General features: G+C 39.3%; 1 protein-coding gene across 1 annotated transcript; it reads right to left on the bottom strand.

Annotated features, from left to right (window-relative positions):
- Nucleotides 1-520: 520 nt before the first annotated feature.
- Nucleotides 521-26,975, bottom strand: LOC133425302 (centrosomal protein of 70 kDa-like). Its single transcript, XM_061716066.1, has 14 exons — nucleotides 26,772-26,975; nucleotides 26,043-26,063; nucleotides 22,483-22,582; nucleotides 21,085-21,208; nucleotides 15,660-15,819; nucleotides 14,315-14,490; nucleotides 14,185-14,244; nucleotides 13,568-13,691; nucleotides 12,212-12,373; nucleotides 11,976-12,134; nucleotides 11,721-11,889; nucleotides 10,620-10,728; nucleotides 2,860-2,939; nucleotides 521-1,319 (listed from the first exon to the last, which is right to left on the bottom strand). The coding sequence occupies exons 2-14, from the start codon at nucleotides 26,049-26,051 to the stop codon at nucleotides 1,246-1,248; spliced, it is 1,506 nt and encodes a 501-aa protein (XP_061572050.1). The 5' UTR covers nucleotides 26,052-26,063; nucleotides 26,772-26,975; the 3' UTR covers nucleotides 521-1,245.
- Nucleotides 26,976-27,489: the final 514 nt, after the last annotated feature.

Below are 27,489 nucleotides of genomic sequence, written 5' to 3'. Positions count from 1 at the left end.
CCGTGAATAAAGTTGAAATATTGAGGAAAAAAAGCGAAATTTCGACTTAATTCACAAAACTTCGACTTTATTCTTGAAATTCAACATTAATCTCGACATTTCGACTTTTTTCTCAAAGTGCACAATAAAAAAAAATCTTCCTCCTCTAAAATATTTTTTCTCCTGCATGGCCCTGATTCTCTTTGGTACCAGGTCACATTCAGCTCATTTGTCTGATTTAATTTGAATTTTAACTAATTTTAATTTAACTCTATTTTTATTCTTTTTATTTTTTATTTTAGGGGGACTGCAGTTCCTCAGATGACCACCAGGGGGCCAGACCAGCGTTTCTGTGGTAGAAACATCAACCCCCTGTACAGTTGTGGAGGTTAAAAGTCTTTATTTGAGGACTGATACCAGAGAATGGAATAAATAAAGACGACATATACATTTTTTTTAATTCTATCTCTAAGAAAGATGGACTCACTTGGACTGAGCCAATGGTTGTAGAAGAAATACTGGAACAAATTAGCTACAGCCTACGACTTAAAACAGTACAGAAGAGTATTAGGGCCATGAAGAAGAAGATTTCTTTTCATTATGCATTTCGAGAAAAAAGCCGAAATGTCGAGATTAATGTTGAAGTACAATTTCGAGAAAAAAGTAAAGTTGAAAAGTCGAAATTTCGCCTTTTTTCTCAACATTTTAACTTTATTCACGAAATTTTGACTTTTTTCTCAACATTTCGACTTTTTCTTGAAATTGTACTTCAACATTAATCTTGACATTTCGACTTTTTTCTCAACATTTCAACTTTTTTCTCGACATTTCAACTTTTTTCTCGACATTTCAACTTTTTTCTCGACATTTCAACTTTTTTCTCAACATTTCAACTTTATTCACGAAATTTTGACTTTTTTCATTGTGCATAATGAAAAAAAAATCCTCCTCCTCTAAAATATTATTTTTATTTTTCTCCTGCCTGGCTCTAATACTCTTCCGTAAAACAGAGATGTGCTTAGCAAGATGGACAAAATGGCATTATTATATAAGACAGTAGTGTCCCCCCTTGTTTCCTTGTATTGCTGTAAACCTGAAAAAATAAAGTTTAAAAAAAAAAGTCTTTATTTGTATCAGGATATTTATTTCTGCCGTGAAGAGAAACATCAGGTCCAACGGGTCGAGGTCCTGCAGGTCCTGCAGGTCCGGTCCAGGTTAGTTAGTTCATTAATTAATATTTATTCTGGGGGGCGGGGCCTCGGTCCTTCACCTGGACAGCGGGTCCCCCGGTCCCTTCAGGGCCCTGAGAGCAGGAAGGATGTCGTCCAGACGGCTCACACCTAAAACACACCCAGAACAGAAAAACGGTTCCTGGTGCTGGTGGAGGAATCTACAGGGTTCCTACACATTTTTCAAGGTCCAATTCAAGCACTTTCAAGGGTCATGTTCAAAATCTTCCAGCACCTTATCGCTGGGGTAAAATATCTACAGGAATATAAATACAGGACTGTCTCAGAAAATTACAATATTATGATAAAGTTCTTTATTTTCTGTAATGCAATTAAAAAAACTAAAATGTCATATATTCTGGATTCATTACAAATCAACTGAAATATTTCAAGCCTTTTATTATTTTAATATTGCTGATTATGGTTTACAGTTTAAGATTTAGATTCCCAGAATATTCTAATTTTTTGAGATAGGATATTTGAGTTTTCTTAAGCTGTAAACCATGATCAGCAATATTAAAATAATAAAAGGCTTGAAATATTTCAGTTGATTTGTAATGAATCCAGAATGTATGACATTTTTGTTTTTGTAATTGCATTACAGAAAATCACAATATTCTAATTTTCTGAGACAGTCCTGTATATTCAATTATTTTTTCCGATTTTTATCACAATTATGTTCATTGTATCGAGCTGTAAACATCTAGTTATGTTTCATCTTACTGGTTTTATTTCTCCTTGTAATAACTAAACTATACAGTCTGATCACAATTTGGTGAAAGACACAGTTATAATTTCAAGCATTTAAACTAAAATTCAAGCACTTTTCAGGCCTTGAAAACACATTGAAATTCAAGCTCTTTCAAGGATTTCAAGCACCGTAGGAACCCTGAATCTGGAGGACGAGGGTTTGATCTAGGGCTGGGCGATATATCCAGATTTTAATATATATCGATATATTTTCCAACACGATATGGTACAAGACAATATCGTTTATATCGAGAAATTTTATTTTTATTTTTTTTTATTTTAGATTTTGATATAGCTTATTTTGTGACAAATTGACTTGAATGTTTTATTTGAGATTTGCACAAATGTTTTGTTATTTGCACAACTGTCAACCTCAGTGGAAAAGTCTGCCTGTTACTGTCTACATTGTATTAATTACAGTGTATTTTAATTTAATTGTTATGCAGGAAAGGGATATTAGTTTTATTTTATTCAAGAAGCATTTTTATTCTATATATGCAGGCAGTTTATTTTTATTTCATTAGTTTTATACATGTTGATATTGTGCAGACCTCTGTTAATAAAGGAACCTGTGTGACATTTGGCACGAGGCTTTGTATTAAAACTGACTGTTTTTTTAAGAAATTAAGCTAACAGAGATGCTAACAGAGATGCTAACAGAGATGCTAACAGAGATGCTATGCTATAATGCTTTGGGGGAAACCCCAATTATGGCACAGAAAAAATATGGATATATATCGAGTATCGCCATTCAGCTAGAAAATATGGAGATATGACTTTTGGTCCATATCACCCAGCCCTAGTTCGATCCCCCTCTGGTTCCTCAGCAGAACCACCTGGAGGACTGAGGTGGTTCTGCTCCCAGTTCTGAACCAGAACCAGAACCAGAACCAGAACTCACCCAGAACCTGCAGGATGTCGGTGACGAGGTTCTGGAACGCCGGCAGGAACTGGTCGTGCTGCTGCAGCTTGGTCATGATGCTGGAGAAGAAACGACGTCTGTCATCTGGCATTTATCCCAATAACGATAAAAATGACGATAAAAAAAATACCAATTCAACTCCACCTTTGTAACTATAAATCTATCTCACTCTCAGATCCGCCATGTTTGTTACACAAAAACATGAAAATAACGGGAATTTATCCTTCTTCCTTCCTTCCTTCCTTCCTTCCTTCCTTCCTTTTTTTATTTCCTTCCTTCCTTCCTTCCTTCCTTCCTTCCTTCCTTTTTTTATTTCCTTCCTTCCTTCCTTCCTTCCTTCCTTCCTTCCTTCCTTCCTTCCTTCCTTCCTTCCTTTTTTTATTTCCTTCCTTCCTTCCTTCCTTCCTTCCTTCCTTTTTTTATTTCCTTCCTTCCTTCCTTCCTTCCTTCCTTCCTTCCTTCCTTCCTTCCTTCCTTCCTTCCTTTTTTTATTTCCTTCCTTCCTTCCTTCCTTCCTTCCTTCCTTCCTTCCTTCCTTCCTTCCTTCCTTTTTTTATTTCCTTCCTTCCTTCCTTCCTTCCTTCCTTCCTTCCTTCCTTTTTTTATTTCCTTCCTTCCTTCCTTCCTTCCTTCCTTCCTTCCTTCCTTTTTTATTTCCTTCCTTCCTTCCTTTTTTTATTTCCTTCCTTCCTTCCTTCCTTCCTTCCTTCCTTCCTTCCTTCCTTCCTTCCTTCCTTCCTTTCTTCCTTCCATAAATCAGTTTTACACAAAAACATCATCAACAGGAATTTATCATTTTTATCGTGAGATACAAATTCTTACCGTGGGGAATTTTTTTGACGGTTTATCGTGAACGGTAAAATATCACCCATTCCTACTTTGAACTAGTGGTGGAAAAAAAATATATATATTGTTGGGCTCTCTGTCGCAATAAATAATCCATAAACTGACGGCAAATATGGATATTTTATTACAACACATAATGGATTTACACGGTTGTCACTGCACTATTGTTCATGCACTTTAATTAGTCCAGCTTTAATGTTTTACATTTACAAGACTAGGAGGCGGTGAGGAAATATGCAAAGTTAAGTTGCTTACTGACTTTTCAGTATTAGAAACAAAGCAAAACCTGCCCAACCTGGCAACCCTGACTGAGGCGTCTAACAACTGGAAACAGGTTTATTTCTCCTCAGAACGATTAAATACACTTTTCCTTTTCAAATTCTACGAAAACATTTTAATAATGAACAGATAAATTCCCTCTAAAATTAATATTCAAAAATTAGGATAAATTAAAGACATTTAAAGGCCTTATTTTAGAAAAATGGAATTAAAGACTTTAAGAGCCCTTGCTGTCAATGGCTGCGTTTACATGGGGAGTTTAATTCCTCTTTAATTCAGAATTCAAATTAAATCCAATTTAAAATGAGTAAAAATGACCACGTAAACACCTAATTCTGAATAAAAATGGCCATTCTGAATTAAACTTAATTCCGAAGTAAATGGCTGGTTTATTCTGATTTTAAATCAGAATAGAATAATTCCACGATCATGTATTCAGTCATTCAAAAAAAGAAAATAAAATAAATAAAAATGTATAAATAAATAAAAGAAAAAGAGAAAAAATTAAAAAAAATAAATAAATATATTTAAAATAAAAATAAACAAATAAAAGAAAAAAATAAAAATTAAAATGAAATAAAAAAAAAGAAAATTAAAATTAATAAATAAAAAAAGAAAGAAAAAAAAAAGTATCCACTCATTCCTCTTTTTTTTTTTTTTTTTTTTTTTTTTTTTTTTTTTTTTTACCTTGTCTGCACACATATTATTGATTGATACCATGACGGTAGAAACCAAAAGTGTATATATGTGCATTATTACTATATGTAATATATACATATATATACGCACACATATGCGTACACATACATAAACATACACATACAAACCCAGTGTTTTTTTTTTTTTTTTTTTTTTTTGGGGGGGGGAGGGGGTGGGGGGGGGTGGTGACGACATCCACTGCCAATCCAGGAAGCAGGAACACACGGAGACACACGTCAAGCACTGGAAATCTGCAACAAAAAAACCACAAACAAAGCACGAAACCGGCACGGAGCCATCCAAAACACGAACAGCAATCGACCTAAATCTTGAGATCTGATCGCAGTCTGAGCTAAGCTATCGCTACCGCTACCTAAACCCAAAAACTAGAGAGCCAGCATGCAGGTGAACAAGCCAGTGTGTATGTCTATGCGTGTGTGTGTGTATGTATATGATCATGCATGTGTGTGTGTGTGTGTGTGTGTGTGTGTGTGTGTGTGTATGCGTGTGACTAAATTACTATATGTGTGTGTGTGTGTGTGTGTGTGTGTGTGTGTGTGTGTGTGTGTGTGTGTGTGTGTGTGTGTGTGTGTATGTGTGTAATAAACCAAACAAAGCTCCACCTGAAGTGTATCTATAGTGGGGGAGGGGGGGGAGCAACCCCGCCACCCGTGAGACCAGAGGCCGACAAGGAAGAGCCCGGAACCCAGGCCACCGGCAACCCCACAGAGGGGAGAAGTAGGAGGGAGGCAACCCACCGCCTGCGAGGCCCCCCCCCCCACCCGGCGGCGGCCGAGGGGGCCCGCGGGCGGGGCCCCCACGGCGCGGAAAGAAGCAGCCAGGGATCCCGCGGCGGCGGACCGCGACCCAGGCAATCCCCGGCCACCCGGTCCGGGCCGGACACGCGGCCAGGAGGCCCTCACCCTTCAGGCCAGCGACCCCCACCCGGCAGGGGGCCAGCCCGCCCGGAGAGACAGAGCCGCCCCGGCCGCCGACGCGGGCAGGCGCACCCGTCCCCCACGAAAGTGGCCCTCCAAGACCAGAGGGGCGCCCCGCCGTAGAGGCAGCGGGGGGGACCGGAGACGGGCCCGGAGAGAGGGAACCCCCCAACAAGGCGACACACGCGCAGGCCCGACAACGGAGGGCCCCAGACCCAGGCATCCCATTCATTCATCCATTCACCTATCCGATACCTATACTAATAATAATATAATATACTATACATAATAATAATAATACTAATAATAATACTACTAATAATACTAATAATAATACTAATAATAATACTAATAATAATAACCATCTTTGTATAATATAATATTGATAAATTATTAAGTTTTTGATGTCCTGCCAATGGAGGCTCAAATCCTCCATGGCAGGACCCTTCCATACCGCATTCTCACCGACACAGACATACAATCACGCACCGTTTCCCCCTCCCCGGGGGGATCCAGCACCGCCAGAAGGCACCCCAGGCTGCACGGCGGGCCCCGCCAGGCCCGGGTAACCCGACCCACCCGTCCCAGGCCCAGGCCGGTGAGGGAACGCGGGTGATGTGGGACCCCCTCCCGCCCCTTGTGTTGAGTGCATGTGATTAATGCCATAAAAACAGGGAGGAGGGAGGGCCAAGTATGACACAGACCCCCCCCCCTCCCGAACTACGTGTCCTTGTCAAATGTATTTATTAAGTGTTGAATGTGCAGTGTCTATTTTGCTGTTAAAACCGTGAGGCGGGGAGTGCCGGGCCACGCGGGACAGTGCCCCCCACGACCCGGACCCCCCGCCTTTCGCCTATGTGCGTATGAATCGTGTAGGGGGGGCAAGAGGGGGAGCGGAGGCCGAAGCCAGGAAGCAGGACCAGCAAAGCCGGCCCTGATAAGACACCCGCGTCCCCCCACCGGCCGTCCAGCAGACGGGGGCCGGCCCCCCGAGCCGGGCAAGGGCCCCACCGTACCTCCAAGGGCGCCCCCGGCGCCGCCGGAGCCCCCAGACGGAGGAGGAAACGGTCCAACATCCTCCCATTCATACTGACAACATAAGACATAGATACCTGGGAATGGTGCCACCCCCGCCGTCGCGCCCGCCCGTGCACCCCCCGGTCAGGGGAAGCCCGCTCCCCGGACCCGGCCCCACCCCCCCCCGAGGCCACCCCGGCGGACACCCCAAGGGTCCCGGAGTCCCCACATCCGCAGGGGCACTTGGCCCCCGCCCAGCGACGGAGGACCAAGGCAGCAATGCCCCCCCAGCGCAGACAGCCACCCCCCACCCAGGCAGGGCCGGGCCCTCCGGGTGGGACCCCCACGTCCACGGCCCCGCCCCCCCCGGGAGGCCCGGAGACGCCCCAGCCACAGCCCCCCGCCCGAGCCCTCCCCAGCCACCCCCCCCCACCGCCATGAGGTAACCCCCCCCACAGGCCCCCAAGGCCCCCACCGGCTAGGGACAGGGCCCCGCGGCCCCCCCCACCGCCCCCCAGGGGCCACCAGAGGCCCGCGCCCCAGACCCCCCAAGCCGACCCCCAACCCCAAGGGCCACGAGATCACCACCCCCCCGCCCCCACTAGGTAACGAAGCCAATAAACGGGGACCACAGAGAGTGCAATTCAGCCGAATGTTGTTCAGTGGAGGCAGACATTATCTCACTACTAATATGATCTGATAAAAGATTCCTAAAATGGTTGATACATAAACTGGATTTTTGTTTCCAATTTACTAAAATGGTTTTCTTTGCGATACATAAGGCAGTGAGAACCCGGTGTGTCCAATTAGGATCTATTTGAGTGTCTCCCAGGTGACCTAATATACATACCGTGGGGCATACTGGGATTCTGTGGTTGATCCATGTGGATAAATCCTCACAAATCTCCTTCCAGAACCTCTGTACCGGTGTACAGAACCATAAAGCATGCATATAATTATCTGGGGTGTTCTCTGTGCACTGTGAACAGATATTAGAGGTGACAAAGCCCATCTGGAACATCCTTTGTCCAGTATAATGTATTCTATGAAGAACTTTGTACTGTATAAGTTGTAGGTTTGGGTTTTTAGTCATAGTAAACGTATTTAAGCATATTTGTGACCAAGAAAACTGGTCGGTATTAAGAGAGAGATCCGCCTCCCACTTAGAGATCGGGAGAGAGACTGAATCGTCCAGTTTAGACACTAACCTGTAGAGTTTTGATAACAACTTTAAAGTGCTTAGATTCAATAAATCTATTATCTTAGCGGGAAGTTGTAAATCTAATTGGCTAATTTTGTATGTTTTATTTATTATTGCCTTAAGTTGTTGATACTCTAAAAATTTATTCCTGCTAACTCCGTATTGAACAATAAGTGTATTGAAAGGTACAAACTGTCCTCCTACAATTACGTGCTGTAAGTACCGTATTCCTTGATCTCTCCATTGAACGAAGTTAACCATCTTTTTATCATTTTTCACGATGTCTGGGTTGTTCCATATGGGTGTACGGTCACATGGAAAAAGTGAAATTTTAGCTATTTTAAGAAATTCCCACCAAGCTGATAAAGTTGTGCTAATATTAATGCTTTTGAAACATTGATGACGTTTGATACTTTGACTAATAAATGGTAACTCTGAGATTTCTAGTTCATTACAAAACACTTGCTCTGAGTCCAGCCATTGACTATCTAAAGGATGATCTTTTGACCATTTTACAATATACTGTAACTTACTGGCTATGAAGTAATACTGAAAATTAGGTAATTCTAAACCTCCATATTCTTTGGATTTTTGCAATGTCTTTAAACTAATACGTGGAGTTTTATTTTTCCACAGAAATTTTGATACATATGAGTCCAACGATTTAAACCAGGAAAGAGGGGGTTTGCATGGTATCATTGAGAAAAAATAATTTACTTTTGGTAAAACCATCATTTTAATGGTGGCTATTCTACCCATGAGCGAAATGGGGAGAGAGCTCCATCTGGAAAGATCATCTTCTATTTTCTTTATAAGCTGAACATGATTTAATTTTATTAACTCTGACAGCCTAGGGGAGATGTTTATGCCTAAATATCTAATGTTCCCTGATTGTAATTGAGTATTGGTTATATTCCTAAAATTGCAGTTAACACACAGAACAGTGGATTTAGACCAATTAATAGAATAATCAGACAGAGATGAAAATCCCTCTATAAGTGCAATTGTCTGTGATAGTGAAGATCGTGAGTTCTGGAGGAAGAGGAGTACGTCATCCGCATAAAGACTAATTTTGTGCTCTAATATTTTACATTGTATACCTTTAATATTTTGATTTTGTCTAATAGCTGCTGCTAAAGGTTCAATAAATATTGCAAATAATGAAGGAGAGAGAGGGCAACCCTGTCTAGTGCCTCTTTGCAAGGTAAAACTTGTAGAGATTTGATCATTTGTCCTTACACGTGCCTTGGGAGAGCTGTATAATATTTTTATCCAGTCAATGAAAGATTCGCCAAATCCAAATTTATGCAAAGTTGCCAATAGAAACTTCCAATTTACCTTATCAAATGCTTTTTCCGCGTCTAAGGATATAATAGTAGTCTCCTGTTTATTGATACTCGAATAGTCTATAATATTTAATAATCTGCGAATATTAGTAGACGAATGTCTACCTTTAATGAAGCCTGTTTGATCCGGATGTATAATAGAAGGGGTGACTCTTTTCAGACGTTCAGTAATGGCCTTGCTAATTATTTTAAGGTCTACATTTATCAATGAAATTGGGCGGTAGCTCGATGGGAGCAAGGGATCCTTGTCCGGTTTTAATAAAAGACTAATATTAGCAGAGTTCATATTTAAGGGTAAGCTTTTATTTTCCCTAGCATTTAGAATCATTTTATAAAATGTTGGTGCTAATATACTCCAGAATTCCTTGTAAAATTCAGCTGGGAAACCATCTGGGCCCGGAGCTTTATTATTGGGCATATGTTGAAGAGCTTCATGGAGTTCTCCTATTGAGAGCGGTGAGTCTAAATTCATAACCTGTTCCTGATGTAACTTCGGCAGATTAATGTCTCCAAGAAACTCATTAATGGATTGATCAGATGGTTCAATTTGTGACGAGTATAATTTATAGTAAAAGTCTCTAAAGACTGAATTTATTAAACAGGGGTCATGTGTAACTCCCCCTGACTGGTCCTTAATTGATGTTATGGTTGTTTTTTCTTTGTTTATTTTTAATTGATTGGCTAAGTATTTTCCCGATCTGTTAGCATGTGCAAAGTTTTCCAGGCGAAGCCTTTGTACTAGAAACTGCGTTTTTGCGTCAATTATTTTATTTAATTCTATTTTAGTTTTCCTTATTCTGTTAAGGATACGTTCGTCTGCAGAGGTCTGGAAGGCCTCCTCTAGCGTCTTTATTTCACACTCTAATTCTTTTGTTTTTAAGTTGTCTTTTTTTTTCTTATTTGAAGAAAAGGAAATTATTTTGCCTCGCATTACTGTTTTTCCTGCTTCCCATAGAACACTCATTCCTCTTTAAATTAATTCCGGTCTTTCTTTCTGCTCGTTCCCTCCCCCGTCTGTCTCCATGATCTTATATTCCACTGGGCTGGTTTTCCTAACAAAGTTTAAAGATGCAGCAGCAGTAAACGCTGGTCAAGAGCAGAGACCAATTTATTTAATAAATAGAAATAATTCAAAGAACAGATGGAAACAGGAAACATAAAAATTGATCTTTTCAAAGTTGTAGCGGCTAAGTTAGTTTTTCTTCCGGTAGTTTAACTTCCGGTCCCCCCCCTATCCAATCAGAACCTTCAACCCCCAGACCTGGAGAGGAATTGGAGAAAGACCATCAAACCTGTTTCCATGGAAACCTCAATTCAGAATTACTATTTCCATGTAAACTAGAAGGAAAATAGTTTAATTCTGAATTATTAATTCTGAATTAAAAAACATCATATAACTGTGGCCAATCAAACCTGTGAATGTGGGCGTCGGCCAGCAGGGCGGCGGGTTGTCGGGGAGAAACCCGGGAGGAAACCCGGGAGGAAACCTGGTCCACCACCTGGGCAGGAGAAGCTCTGCTGTCTGGAACACAGAACCAGAACCTGAAACCAGAACCAGGACCAGGGACCAGAACAAGAACCCCCTCTAGATGGAGACCAGGGGGGTCAGAGGGTCTAGATCAGGGGTCTAAACCCAAAATGTTTTAGGTCCATATTGGACCAAAAACACAAAAAACTAATATGTCTGGAGCCGCAAAAAATGAAAAGTCTTGTATAAACCTTAGAATGAAGAAACACATGCTGCATGTTTCTATATTAGTTAGAACTGGGGGAAGATTTATTTTTCATTATGCACTTTGAGAAAAAAGTAAAAATGTCAAGATTAATGTTGAAGTACAATCTGAGTAAAAAGTTGAAATGTCTAGAAAAAAAGTCGAAATGTTTAGAAAAAATTCTAAATGTCGAGAAAAAACTCGAAATTTCGAGAAAAAAAGTCAAAATTTCGAGAAAAAAGTCGAAATGTCGAGAAAAAAAGTCAAAATATCGAGAAAAAAGTCGAAATGTCGAGAAAAAAAAGTCAAAATTTCGAGAAAAAAAGTCGAAATGTTGAGATTAATGTTGAAGTACAATCTGAGTAAAAAGTTGAAATGTCTAGAAAAAAAGTCGAAATGTCGAGAAAAAAGTCAAAAGGTCGAGATTAAAAAGAAAAGGAAAAAGAAAAAAAGGAAAAAAAAGAAGAATAAATAAAAGATGGAAAAAAAGAAAAAAAAGAAGAAAAAAAGAGAAAACAGAAAAAAAAAGAAAAAAAAGGAAAGAAAAGGTCAAACATTTTTGAAAAAACCACCAGGGCGGCGCTAAAAGCTCTAGAGCTGCGGGTTGCCGAGCCCTGAACTAGATGGAAACTAGTGGCTCTTTTCCACTAGAACCATGTCGGCCCGAATATAAGACGACCCTGATTATAAGACGACCCCCTTTTTCAAGACTCAAGTTTGGTCCAGGACTCCCCAGGACTCACCCAGGTCCAGCAGGGACCAGGACCAGCACCAGAACCCCCTCTGGGGGGTCAACACTCACCCAGGTCCAGCAGGTCCCGGAGGGCCCGCATGGCCGTGCTCAGCTCCCCCAGCCGGGTGTAGACCTGGGTCATGCGGGGGACGACCCCCCGGGGGGTCGGGACGTCAAACAGAACCTGGAAGTGGGACACCATGGAGGCCAGGGAGAACCGGGTCGGGGTCCTGGGGGTCTGGGGGGACAGGGGGGAGACCGGGGGGGGTTAGAGGACCAGGGGGACCCCCGGGACCAGGCCCCCCCCAGAGGAAAGTACTGGACCTGCTTATCGGGGGACGTGTTGTCCAGCAGGACGTCCACCAGCAGCAGCAGATCCTCCACCTTCACCGGGTCTGCTGGGTCTCCGTCAGCCGGCTGCCACGGCAACGGGTCGCTGGGCAACAGGTTGCCTAGCAACCGCCGCATCCTCACCTGGAGATCCTGCACAGGAAACACCTGGACTCTTATCTGGTTCTCTGAGCCCCCTAGTCTCCATCTCCCCCTGACCCCCCAGTCACCTTCAGCAGGCGGAGCTGCTGGGACCAGTCCTCCAGCGTGGGCAGGACGACCCGGAACTGCTCCAGGTCCAGGTCCAGGTCCGGGGAGCCCGGTTCCCGGAGTCTGCTGGGTCTGGGCGGAGAACCGGGACGGGTGACGACGGCGTGGATCTCCGTCAGCAGCTGCAACACAGAACACGTCCTGAACCCGGAGACGCCAAGGACGGAGCGGCGCCGAGACACACCGGCACTTACCTGGTGGTACAGGACACACTTCCTGGACCCCCGGAACGCCCGGGACCCCCTGGAGCCCCGGGACCGGTCTCTGGCGGTCTGAACCCCCTCAGCCGGACTGTCTCCTTCAGGATACCCAGCGACACCCAACGATACCCGCGATGCCCAACGCTACCCAACGATATCCGCGATACCCAAGATACCAACAATACCAGCGATGCCCAACGATACCCAATGATACCCGTGATGCCCAACGATACCCAATGATACCCGTGATGCCCAACGATACCCAAAGATATCCGTGATGCCCAACGATACCCAATGATACCCGTGATGCCCAACGATACCTAGCAATAACCGCGATACCTGCAATACCCAACAATACCAGCGATACCCAACGATACCCAATGATACCCGTGATGCCCAACGATACCCAATGATACCCGTGATGCCCAACGATACCCAATGATACCCGTGATGCCCAACGATACCCAATGATACCCGTGATGCCCAACGATACCCAAAGATATCCGTGATGCCCAACGATACCCAATGATACCCGTGATGCCCAACGATACCCAAAGATATCCGTGATGCCCAACGATACCCAAAGATATCCGTGATGCCCAACGATACCCAATGATACCCGTGATGCCCAACGATACCCAATGATACCCGTGATGCCCAACGATACCCAATGATACCCGTGATGCCCAACGATACCCAATGATACCCGTGATGCCCAACGATACCCAATGATACCCGTGATGCCCAACGATACCCAAAGATATCCGTGATGCCCAACGATACCCAATGATACCCGTGATGCCCAACGATACCCAATGATACCCGTGATGCCCAACGATACCTAGCAATAACCGCGATACCTGCAATACCCAACAATACCCACGATGCCCAACGATACCTGCAATACCCAACAATACCAGCGATACCCAACGATACCAAACGATACCCACGATGCCCAACGATACCTGCAATGCCCAACGATACCAAACGATACCCACGATGCCCAACAATACCTGCAATGCCCAACGATACCCAACAATACCCAGCGATAACCGCGATACCCAATGATACCTGCAATACCCAATGATATCCAACGATACCCAAGATACCACTTACCTGGTGGTACAGGACACACTTCCTGGACCCCCGGGACCCCCTTGAGCCCCGGGACCGGTCTCTGGTGGTCTGAACCCGCTCAGCTGGACCGTCTCCTTCAGGGAGTCTGGGAGGATGGCCGGTTCTGGAGGAGACACACGTTAGTCTCTGGTTGTTCCGGGAACCTGGACTAGAGGACTGCATTGGGATTGGGTCCTGCGGAATCCAACGCAAATCTCGCCGGAGGTTTGAACTCTCCTGCTGGCGGCTAAAAAAAACACTGCAGGATCAGGATGTAGCCTAGCGACAAGATGGAAGTCAATGACGTGGAAAATAAACCTCAAACAAGGTCTTTACAAAACAAAGACGAAGCAAGGAAAGTCAAATATTTGGAGACACTGCGTTTAGTGCCTGTGGAGCATCTTGGAAGAGAGACGAGGGATTGGGACCAGCAGTCGGTCAGCAGCATTCTCTTCCTCCACAGATATACAGATATTGTATGTGCATTATCTGCACGAAAGCTGTTTAGAAAGTTGTAAAACAGTTCCATTATTGTATATTAAGTGTCAGATTAAAATAAATCGTCAGATTTCTAGCTAAAAAGAAAAGTGTTAATGTTTATTTTTTATTACAGTTACCTGAGCTGGTCCTGCAGCCGGGCGACTCTGGTCTCGTAGAAGTCGATGACGTCCAGCACCCTGCAGAGGACAGACGTGTTTCAGCTCAGGTTTACAGGGTTCTGGTTCTGGTTCTGGTTCTAGTACTTACTGCCGGTCCGGTTCAGAGTCCTGCCGGCCGACCCGCTTGCAGATGTTCTGGAAGCTCTGGGTCTGCCGGGCCAGACGCTGCTCCTCCTCCTTCACCGTGAAGTAGAGCTTCCTCTGCAGCGCCGCCGCCTCGTCCTCCAGCGCCGACAGCTTCTGCTCCAGAGACTCGCAGCGTCTCTGAGGAGGTTCGGCACAGGGTCACGCTAAACCCAACGTTACCCAACGATACCCGCTAAACCCAACGATACCCGGGATACCCAACGATACCCGCTAAACCCAACCATACCCGCTAAACCCAACGATACTCGCTAAACCCAACGATACACACTAAACCCGACAGCTTCTGCTCAAGGGACTCGCAGCGTCTCTGAGGAGGTTCAGCAGAGAGTCACGCTAAACCCAACGGTACTCAAGATACCAAACGATTCCTGCGATACCCAACGATACCCGGGATACCCAACGATACTCGCTAAACCCAACGATACTCGCTGAACCCAACGATACCCGGGATACCCAACGACACCCAACGATAGCAGCGATAACCAAGATAGCCAACGATACCCAACGATACCAGCAATACCCAACGATACCCGCTAAACCCAACGATACCCGGGATACCCAACGATACCCGCTAAACCCAACGATACCCAAGACACCCAACGATACCCAACAATACCAGCGATAACCAAGATAGCCAACGATACCCGCTAAACCCAACGATACCCGCAATACCCAACGATACCCAGGATACTCAAGATACCAACGATACCTAAAGATACCCAAGATAGCCTGGCGATACCCAACGATACCCAACAATACCCAGCGATAGCTGCGATACCCAACGATACCAGAGATACCCAACAATACCCAAAATAGCCACAATACCCAATAATACCAAACAATACCTTCGATATTCAAGACACCCAACGATAACCACGATACCCGCAATACCCAAGATAACCAACGATACGCAACGATACTCGCGATACCCAACGATACCCGCGATACCCAACGATACTCAATGATACCCAACATACCCACAATACCAAAAATGCCTCCGATACCCAACATACCCACGATATGTAAGATACCTGAGATACCCAACGATACCCACGATGACGCTACGTGGACATGCAGGACACGTAACAAACGATGCTGCCAGAATGAAGTGTTTTGTCAGGAGGGGATTTAAGACCTGAATGATCTGTAGATGCAATCAGACTTGGTGAAAACATCTAAGTATGTTTAGTTTGCATTTGTCAGTTGTTGCTTTGTCTCTTATCAAACGTCGCTGGACATCTGCTTCAAAACGAATGTTATTTTTCCCCGTAAACAGGGATGTGCACCTTTGCGTCCTTGTCGTCCTGCTGCAGCTGCACCGTGTTGCAGAGGAACCGGTCCTCCAGGTCCTGGACTCTGGTCTTCACCTGGTCCAGCAGACTCTCCAGCTCCGCCACTCTCCGGGTCTGCTGAGCCGCTCGGTCCAGGTGTTTCTGGGCCTCTTCTCTGGGGACGCACAAGCAGAGGAACCTTAGGGAACGGTTCTTCACCTACCACACCGTCAACCGGTCTACGGATCAGAACACGGTTTCACTACAATTTCGACTTTCTTCTCGACGTTTCGTCTTTTTTCTCGGCTACCTACCCCCCCTTTTTTCTCAAAATTTCACCTTTTTTCTCAAAATTTCACCTTTTTTTCTCAAAATTTGGACTTTTTTCTCGACTTTTTTCCCAAAATTTTAACTTTTTTCTCAAAATTTCAACTTTTTTCTCAACTTTTTTCTCAAAATTTTGACTTTTTTCTCAAAATTTCAACATTCTTTTCAACTTTTTTCTCAAAATTTCAACTTTTTTTCTCAACTTTTTCATCAAAATTTTGACTTTTTTCTCGACTTTTTTCTCAAAATTTCGTCTTTTTTCTCGAAATTTCACCTTTTTTTCTCAAAATTTCACTTTTTCTCAAAATTTGGACTTTTTTCTCAACTTTTTTCCCAAAATTTGGACTTTTTTCTCAAAATTTCGACTTTTTTCTCAAAATTCTGACTTTTTTCTCGACTCTTCTCAAAATTTCAACTTTTTTCTCAAAATGTTGACTTTTTTCTCGACTTTTTTAGCAAAATTTTGACTTTTTTCTCGACTCTTTTCTCAAAATTTCGTCTTTTTTCTCGAAATTTTGTCTTTTTTCTCAAAAATTCTCAAAAACGGATATTTCCCCCTCTACGTTTTGAAAAATCCCATCATTTACACAAACCCACATAAATAGCTATTAAGGTGCTATGAGCAGCCAAACCTACTTCAGCTTCACCAGAGAGGAGGAGCCTGATGTCTGACTCCGCCCCCAGCCTGGCGGCTCCGCGAGGACGACACCGAGCTCACGACAGGAAGTGACAAGAAGAGTTTTACAGGAACCCCTGAAGAGAGGCCCGGCTGACCCATTCTGTCCCAGAGAGGCCTGTGTTGAAAAAAATCGATTTTCCGATTCTAAATCGATTCTCATATTAATTCCTAAAAATAGATTAATCGATTTTTTTTTCATAATTACATTACAACTTTTGGTATGTTTTTGTTTATCCCCAAAAAAGGAATGTTTTGTTGGACACCAGAATAACTGGTGCCATGTTTTTGCCTTTAAATATGTTTAAAGGTATGAAAACATTAAAGGTGTTTTTATATTTCATTACTTTATATACTGTATAGTACAGAAGAATATTAGGGCCAGGCAGGAGAAGAAATATTTTAGAGGGGAAGATTTTTTTATTGTGCACTTCGAGAAAAAAGTCGAAATGTCGAGATTAATGTTGAAATACAATTTCAAGAAAAAAGTGGAAATTTTCGCGTTTTTTCTCAACATTTCGACTTTTTTTCTCGACATTTTGACTTTTTTCTCGACATTTTGACTTTTTTCTCGACATTTTGACTTTTTTTCTCGACATTTTGACTTTTTTTCTCGACATTTTGACTTTTTTCTCAACATTTCGTCTTTTTTCTCAACATTTTGACTTTTTTTTCAACATTTCAACTTTTTTCTTGACATTTCGACTTTTTTTTCGACATTTCGACTTTTTTTCTCAACATTTAGACTTTTTTTCTCAACATTTCGTCTTTTTTCTCAACATTTCGACTTTTTTTCTCGACATTTCAACTTTTTTCTCGACATTTCGACTTTTTTCTCAACATTTCGACTTTTTTCTCGACATTTCGACTTTTTTCTCGACATTTCGTCTTTTTTCTCGACATTTCGTCTTTTTTCTCGACATTTCGACTTTTTTCTCAACATTTTGACTTTTTTCTCGACATTTCGACTTTTTTTCTCGACATTTAGACTTTTTTTTCAACATTTCAACTTTTTTCCTCAACATTTTGACTTTTTTCTCGACATTTCGACTTTTTTCTCAACATTTTGACTTTTTTCTCGACATTGTCTTTTTTCTCAACATTTCGTCTTTTTTCTCAACATTTCGACTTTTTTCTCGACATTTCGACTTTTTTCTCGACATTTCGTCTTTTTTCTCGACATTTCGTCTTTTTTCTCGACATTTCGACTTTTTTCTCGACATTTAGACTTTTTTTCTCGACATTTCGACTTTTTTTCTCGACATTTCGACTTTTTTCTCGACATTTTGACTTTTTTCTCGACATTTTGACTTTTTTCTCGACATTTCGTCTTTTTTCTCAACATTTCGACTTTTTTCTCGACATTTCGACTTTTTTCTCGACATTTCGTCTTTTTTCTCGACATTTCGTCTTTTTTCTCGACATTTCGACTTTTTTCTCAACATTTTGACTTTTTTCTCGACATTTCGACTTTTTTTCTCGACATTTAGACTTTTTTTCTCGACATTTCGACTTTTTTCTCGACATTTCGTCTTTTTTCTCAACATTTCGTCTTTTTTCTCAACATTTCGTCTTTTTTCTCAACATTTCAACTTTTTTCTCAACATTTCGTCTTTTTTCTCAACATTTCGTCTTTTTTCTCGACATTTCGACTTTTTTTCGACATTTTGACTTTTTTCTTGACATTTCAACTTTTTTCCTCGACATTTTGACTTTTTTTTCAACATTTTAACTTTTTCCTCGACATTTCGACTTTTTTCTCGACATTTCGACTTTTTTCTAAACATTTTAACTTTTTTCCTCAACATTTCAACTTTTTTTCTCGACATTTCGACTTTTTTTTCAACATTTTAACTTTTTTCCTCGACATTTTGACTTTTTTTTCAACATTTTAACTTTTTTCCTTGACATTTTGACTTTTTTTCTCAACATTTCGACTTTTTTTTCAACATTTCGACTTTATTTCTCGACATTTCGACTTTTTTTCTCGACATTTCGACTTTTTTTCTCGACATTTCGACTTTTTTTTCAACATTTCGACTTTTTTCCTCGACATTTTGACTTTTTTTCTCGACATTTCGACTTTTTTTTCAACATTTTAACTTTTTTCCTCGACATTTTGACTTTTTTTCTCAACATTTCGACTTTTTTTTCAACATTTCGACTTTATTTCTCGACATTTCGACTTTTTTTCTCGACATTTCGACTTTTTTTCTCAACATTTCGACTTTTTTCTCAACATTTCGACTTTTTTTCTCAACATTTCGACTTTTTTTCAACATTTCGACTTTTTTCTCAACATTTCGTCTTTTTTCTCAACATTTTGACTTTTTTCTAAACATTTCGACTTTTTTTCTCAACATTTTAACTTTTTCCTCGACATTTCGACTTTTTTTCTCGACATTTCGACTTTTTTCTAGAAGTGCATAATGGAAAAAAAAATCTTCCTCCTCTAAAATATTATTTTTATTTTTCTCCTGCCTGGCCCTAATCCTCTTTCGTAGTATTGCAGTTTCATTTGCATAAAATGCTAAAAACCAAATTCTAAAAAATTAAAAACCGAAAAACACAGAAAATTGAAAAAATAAAAACTGAATGTGTTAAAAAATAAAAGCGATTTCATCCATCTGTTTCCTCCCTGGATCTGTTTGGTAATTCTGCTCCACGATGTTTCTGAAAGCAGTTCTTTTAAGTTCTGAATCTTAAAAGTTGGAATGGAATGGATTGTTTGACGTTTGAATGGATCCCTAGCCCTGGTCCCGGAGACGCCGCCTGAACCTGAACCTGAACCGGGCCGGCTGTCGCGGCTGGTTTACGAGGCAGCAGATGTTTCCGTGTTTCACCTGCAGAACACCTGATCCACCTGACGGAGGAGGATCAGGTGACCGGGGGACAGGTGGTCCCTGAGGGGGAAAAATATCATATGTATATCCAACTATCAAAAGAATAACAGACAAAAATAACAGCAATAAGCTACAAAGTAGTAAGTAATTTATTATGGATTGATGAACTAATTATTTATGATAATTTAAAGTGATGAATTGATGCTTTATGAAAGTTATGGGTTGAAGCGTAACATTATTGCTATGGTAATTGGCATAAAAGGCTTCATAATGTATATTTATTATTTATTTGGGTTATGTGACACACATTAGAATGGCTTTTTGGTCATAATTAACCTTATTTTATCATTATTTTAGGTTATTACCTGGAAACTTTTGCAAAATTATCTTAAAGGAAAATAAATGAAGAAAAAGGGAGAACCCTGAGTAATATCCATTTTTTATGCTGATTGAGAGCCTGTTCTGTGGGGAGAGTCCAATAAAACGAACAGACGTCCCATCACAGAGGTGGAAATGTTCAAACAGGTTAAAGGATTCTGCTGAGGGAGCCGTGACGGGCCCAAACTCTTATTTAATCATTCTGAGGAGAAATAAACCTGTCTACCAGTGGTTTTTATAACTTTGTTGTAGTTTTGTTTTTCTTTTTTTGTTTGTTTTTTTTTCTAAATTACATTTATTGGAAAGTGTTTTTTTTTTCCCAATTGCGTAATTTGTTTTTATTATTAAATTAATTGAAATTTAATTTCTTAGGAAAAAGGAAAAGATAAAATAAGCTTATTCTTTCTTTTCCTTTCATTCAAGGAAAGAGATTTGTTGTAATTATATTGAACTGTTTTGTTTTTGTTTTTTTTTTAATGAATGAAATAAAGAAATAAAAGGTTAAAAGGTTTGTTAAAAGCCTCAGTCAGGGTTGCCAGGTTGGGCGGGTTTCAGCCCAATTGGGCTGAAAAATCTAGAACTGGGCGAGTTGATAAAATCTGGGCTGCTTTTCCTGGTTTTTACTAAATATTTATAATATAAATAATAATCTCTTTATTTGTCAGTATACATTTGTCGAAATTTGTCCTGCTTTTAACGCATCACTAGTTCCACTAGGGGCAGTGGGTTGCCATTATTCTGGAAAAGCGCCATAAATGTCAGTTTCCCTCCGTTTACAAGCAAACGTGAAGACGGAGTTTTTGCAAATCTCCACTTTGGAGTTCCGGAGTTTTCAGGAATGATGGTTTTTGGAGACTTTGAGCTTTGTTTTCGTGTAAACGAACGGCCAAAACGCAGGAAAACACCACAGTTTATGCTACGTGGAAACGGGGCCCGATACTTCTGACGGTCCGTTTACATTTCGGAAGTGACCACGGTTGCAAAACCGCCGATGCAAACTTGATAAACTGCTAACGTCCTAACGAAGAGCCCAGAACCTTGACTTTCTAAAGTGTTCTAAAAGGTCCTTCAAAAAACCCCGCCCCCTAACAACGTTACATCTCTGGCTTTGGGGGACGTTGCTGGACGTACTTGAGGAGGTTGTTGGTTGGTCTGTAATATTTCTGGACGTACTTGAGCAGGTTGTTGGTCGGTCTGTAATATTTAGTGGACATACTTGAGCAGGTTGTTGGCCGTCACCAGCTCCTGGATCAGCGTCTGCCTCCTCTCCGAGTCCGTCAGCATCAGCTTCAGCGTGGCCCTCACGTCTCCGGAGGACTTCCTGTCCAGCAGGACCAGGTCTGGGGACGGAGAGGTCAGAGGTCAGAGACCAAGGTCGTCTGCAAACCTGTGTAAACTAGGGCTGCAACAATTTCATCGACGTTTTTGACAAAAATCAATAATCAAAATTGTCGACAATGAATTCCATTGTCGACAATTGTCGCCAGACGTGTTTTTCCAACGGAGTGAGGCGTCTCACTTCAATACAATCTCTGCCGAGAGTCGCGCATGCACAATAGCGTCTCTGCAGCTGCTGGTAGGTCTGGGCGATATGGACAAAAAGTCATATCTCGATATTTTCTAGCTGAATGTTGATACTCGATATATATCGATATTTTTTCTGTGCCATAATTGGGGTTTCCCCTAAAGCATTATAGCATAGCATCTCTGTTAGCATCTCTGTTAGCTTAATATTTTTCTGATCAAACCCTTAAAAAAACAGTCAGTTTTAATACAAAGCCTCGTGCCAAATGTCACACAGGTTCCTTTATTAACAGAGGTCTGCACAATATCAACATGTATAAAACACTTGAAATAAAAATAAACTGCCTGCATATATAGAATAAAAATGCTTCTTGAATAAAATAAAACAAATATCCCTTTCCTGCATAACAATTAAATTAAAATACACTGTAATTAATACAATGTAGACAGTAACAGGCAGACTTTTCCACTGAGGTTGACAGTTGTGCAAATAACAAAACATTTGTGACAATCTCAAATAAAACATTCAAGTCAATTTGTCACAAAATAAGCTTAAAATCATAAAAAAAAAATATATATGTTTTTTTTTTTTTTAAATCGATATAAACGATATTGTCTCGTACCATATCGCGTTTGAAAATATATCGATATATATTAAAATCTGGATATATCGCCCAGCCCTAATGGATTTGTATCTAACTTTCCGTCAGGTGACCTATGAACTGTCAATTATCCATCAAACTCCACAATTATCATGTTATCATTAAATCAGATTTGTCTGGACATTTCTCTTGCGGGACTGGAGAAGACACTAAAACAATGCATCTCTATTGTTGTTGCATAAATTCTCAGAGTTTTGCGGATGGCAGTGGATATAAACACTGCGGGAGCGGGATGAAGGAAACAGTCTCTAGGGCTCTAGTGCATCTTTCTTGTGTTTAATATAATTTGCCACATAATTAAAGCAACCTCATACTAAATTAAAAAAAAAAAGATTAATTATCCGATTAGTCGACTAATCGTTTCACTAGTTGGTGAATAGTCGTTAGTTGCAGCCCTAGTGTAACCCGACTTTAACCGCCGTCCTCACCTGCGAGGCTCCGGTTCTCCACCGGGTCGGAGAACAGAACCGGCTTGAACCCGCGGCGCTGCAACAGCTTGTTCACGCCGTCCCACTCCAGCTGCTCCTGCTGCAGAAGAAACTGTTAATCAGGGGAACCTGGACCTCCGCTGGGCCCCGGGGAACCTGGACCTCCGCTGGGCCCCGGGGAACCCGCTTCACCTGGAACTAGGGCTGGAACAATATATCGTGCTACGATATTTCACGATACAAAAACGTCCCGATACGTGTCGTGGAGGCGACAAACGGTATCTGATATTGGGTTATTAATATGAATATTGGGTTATTCATGTGAATATATTGTGTTATTAATATTAATATATTGTGTTATTAATATGAATATATCGTGTTATTAATATGAATATATTGGGTTATTAATATGAATATATTGGGTTATTAATATGAATATATTGGGTTATTAATATGAATATATTGTGTTATTAATATGAATATATTGTGTTATTAATATGAATATATTGGGTTATTAATATGAATATATTGATATTAATATGAATATATTGTGTTATTAATATGAATATATTGATATTAATATGAATATATTGTGTTAATAATATGAATATATTGGGTTATTAATATGAATATATTGTGTTATTAATATGAATATATTGAGTTATTAATATGAATATATTGTGTTATTAATATGAATATATTGTGTTATTAACATTAATATATTGGGTTATTAATATTAATATATTGTGTTATTAATATGAATATATTGGGTTATTAATATGAATATATTCGGTTATTAACATTAATATATTGGGTTATTAATATGAATATATTGGGTTATTAACATTAATATATTGTGTTATTAATATGAATATATTGTGTTATTAATATGAATATATTGTTATTAATATGAATATATTGGGTTATTAATATTAATATATTGTGTTATTAATATGAATATATTGTGTTATTAATATGAATATATTGTGTTATTAATATGAATATATTGTGTTATTAATATGAATATATTGTGTTATTAATATGAATATATTGTGTTATTAATATGAATATATTGTGTTATTAATATGAATATATTGTGTTATTAATATGAATATATTTTTATTAATATGAATATATTGTGTTATTAATATTAATATATTGTGTTATTAATATGAATATATTGTGTTATTAATATTAATATATTGTGTTATTAATATGAATATATTGTGTTATTAATATGAATATATTGTGTTATTAATATGAATATATTGTGTTATTAATATGAATATATTGTGTTATTAATATGAATATATTGTGTTATTATGAATACATTGTGTTATTAATATGAATATATTGTGTTATTAATATGAATATATTGTGTTATTAATATGAATATATTGTGTTATTATGAATACATTGTGTTATTAATATGAATATATTGTGTTATTAATATGAATACATTGTGTTATTAATATGAATATATTGTGTTATTAATATGAATATATTGGGTTATTAATATGAATATATTGTGTTATTAATATGAATATATTGTGTTATTAATATGAATATATTGTGTTATTAATATGAATATATTGTGTTATTAATATGAATATATTGTGTTAAATATGAATATATTGTTTACTAGTAACATCTATTGGTGCAGTGGGATCACGTGACGACCTCGACCCGCCGACCAAAATCTGACTACGCTCTAGAAACTAGGACCGTTTTACCTTCATTTAGTTATTTAATTAATTTTAGTTGTTCAATTTTTGGAAAAGAAAAAAGTCGAAATGTTTAGAAAAAAGTTGAAATTTAGAGAAAAAGCTCTGGCAGAAGATCAATAACAGGCATGTTGCATTTGGAGTTTGGGACTTTTCATAGTTTATTTAATTACTTTTATTTATTTATCTAATTTTAGTTGTCGAGTTTAATGTTGAAGTACAATTTTGAGAAAATTCGAAATTTCGCCTTTTTACTCGACATTTCAACTTTTTACTCGACATTTCAACTTTTTTCTCGAGATTTCAACTTTACTCACGAAATTCTGACTTTTTTCTCGACATTCCGATTTTTGTCTCAAGATTGTACGTCAACATTAATCTCGACATTTCGACTTTTTTTTTACATTTCGACTTTTTTCCTCAAAATTTCGACTTTTTTCTCAACATTTCAACATTAATCTCAACATTTTTACTTTTTTCTCGACATTTCTAAATTTCTGGAAAAGAAAAAAGTCTAGTCATACATGAGAGAAACTATTCAGTTTGTGTCTAAATATTTGTACTTGTCTGAAACTGAAGATCATAATGCAAACCTGACATTTACTTTTAGTTCAGTTTGTGGAAAATGGTTGTCCTGGCTTTCTCTTTAAAACTTAAACAGTTATAAAGCATTACAAACTGTAACAATAGGGCAAACGTACAGCATTGTTTTGTATTTTGTGTCTTTCAAATAAAAGACCATTTATTCCAGTCACATGTTCCTCATTCAAGGTTGTTAAAAAATACTGCTATAATATCGTATCGTTATCGTGAGATTAGTGCAGCGGTCTAAACCCAACATGTTTTAGATCCATATTGGACCAAAAACACACAAAACTAATATGTCTGGAGCCGCAAAAAATGAAAGTCGAAAATGTTGAAAAAAAAAAAAGTCGAAATGTCGAGATTAATGTTGAAGTGTCGAGAAAAAAGTCGAAAAGTCGAGAAAAAAGTCGAAATGTTGAGAAAAAAAGGCGAAATGTCAAGATTAAAAAGGAAAGAAAAAAGGAAGAAAAAGAGAAAAAAGAAGAAAAAAAAGAGAAAAAAAGGAAAAAAAAGAAGAAAAAAAGGAGAAAAAAAGAAGAAAAAAAGAGAAAAAAGGGAGAAAAGAGTCAAAATGTTGAGAAAAAAGGCGAAATGTCGAAAAAAAAGTCGAAATGTCAAGATTAAAAAGGAAAGAAAAAGAAGAAAAAAAGAAGAAAAAAAAGACAAAAAAAGAGAAAAAAGTCGAAATGTTGAGAAAAAAGGCGAAATGTCGAGAAAAAAAAAAGTCGAAATGTCAAGATTAAAAAGGAAAGAAAAAAGGACGAAAAAAAGAGAAAAATAGAAAAAAAGGGAAAAAAAAGAGAAAAAAAGGAAAAAAAGAAGAAAAAAAAGGGAAAAAAAAGAAAAAAAGGGAAAAAAAAGAAGAAAAAAAGACGAAAAAAAAGGTCAAACATTTTTGAAAAGCTCCAGGAGCCACTAGGGTTGCCGATCCCTGGATTAGAGTATCGTTCCACTCTTACCTGGAACTGCCTGTCGGTCCACAGGTAGACGTAGGTCTGAGTTCCTGCTCTGGTCTCCATGTCAAATAAACTACAGAATACTGAGAATATCTGTCCTCTAAACTACAGAATACTGAGAATATCTGTCCTCCCTAAACTACAGAATACTGAGAATACTAATGTTTAAAGGTCTGAATGGACCTGGTGAAGGCGATCAGGTGTCAGCGAGGACTCAGGTGGAGCCCAGACCCCTCCCCTGGAAACCCAGACCCCTCCCCTGAAACCCAAAACCCTGGCCCGGAACGGGACTCACCTGCTGCATCTCCTCAGCCAGCTGGAGGAAATAAAAACAGAAAAGATGTCACTGACACTGAGACGATGAAGAGCTCCATTCAGAAATGTGGATATTTAACATTCTTTGAGATTTCACACAACATCCGACTGATACACAGAATATTAACATCATTATATGAATACTGGAGGGTTTATGGTAAATTCGGCCGAGAAAAAAATGAAGTTTTCGATTATTAAAACATAATTTATAAGAACATTTATGACAGCATGCACAGAACCAAACAACGCATTTTAAGAGACATTTAGATTGAGGTGAACGAGGTTTGACACTGACTCCCCAAATTAAAAGCAAGGACAGAGATTTATTAACTATTTCTTCACAAAATGTTGATTTAAACTGGTCAACTAACTTTGTTTTGTCGTGCAGGAGACAAACGTCTGAAGAGCTCCATTGAGAAATGTGGATATTTAACGTTCTTTGAGTTTTCACTCAACATCCAACAATTATACAGAAAATTAACATTATTATATGAATGCTGGAGGGTTTATGGTAAATTCGGCCGAGAAAAATTAAGTTTTAGATTATAAAAACATAATTTATGAGAATATTTATGAACGTATGCATGCGCAGAACCCAGCAACGCAACACTTTATATTTAAAATTAGGTGAAATTAACAAATTAGCAACAAGGACAGAGATTTATAAACTATTTCTTAACAAAATGTTGATTTAAACTGTTCAACTAACTTTGTTTTGTCGTGCAGGAGACAAACGTCTGGGTGTTTTTAAACCGTCCAGTTTCTTCTGCTTAACCCTGATCCAAACTACGGTTCCTGTATTTAATATAAGACAACGATGCCGGAAAATATCCGTATCTGACGCTTCTCGTTAACTTTTAAGATACTTTTAAGATAAAATCCGCTGCAGGTTCATGTGTCAGTTGTTTCTCTTCCGCCGTTTAAACACAGCGCGGTGACGTCACCGCTCTAAACAAATGGGAAGCGGTTATTTCAGTCTTCGTCCAATCAGCGGACAGCATGTGTTTACCGTTGTAATGCTGCATGGTGACCACAAGATGGCGACAAAACACCGTGTTTCCACCTGTGAAATCACTGCAATTCATGTTTCTATTAAAATAATCGCCAATGTATCATTTTTATTACATTATTACATATTTGTATGTGATAAAATGTCTCTGCAATCTTTTATTTGAGATCATTTAATTTAAGCATTAGCTTAATGTGCTTTTAATGTGTGATTTGTTTCTTATCATTTATCTTATCTTTTATCTCTTGTCTCTTTATCCTGTTTTTAATTTAAAATTTCTTGATCTCGATGTTTTATCTGTGTGTCCGTTATTATTATTATTATTATTATTATTATTATTATTATTATTATTATTATTATTATTATTATTATTATTATTATTATTATTATCATTATTATTATTATTATAACATTATTT

The sequence above is a fragment of the Cololabis saira genome, chromosome 24 (assembly GCF_033807715.1).
Source record: "Cololabis saira isolate AMF1-May2022 chromosome 24, fColSai1.1, whole genome shotgun sequence".
NCBI lineage: Eukaryota > Metazoa > Chordata > Actinopteri > Beloniformes > Belonidae > Cololabis > Cololabis saira.
The sequence above is the reverse complement of the archived record's forward strand: the minus strand, read 5'-3'. Positions and strand labels throughout refer to the sequence as shown.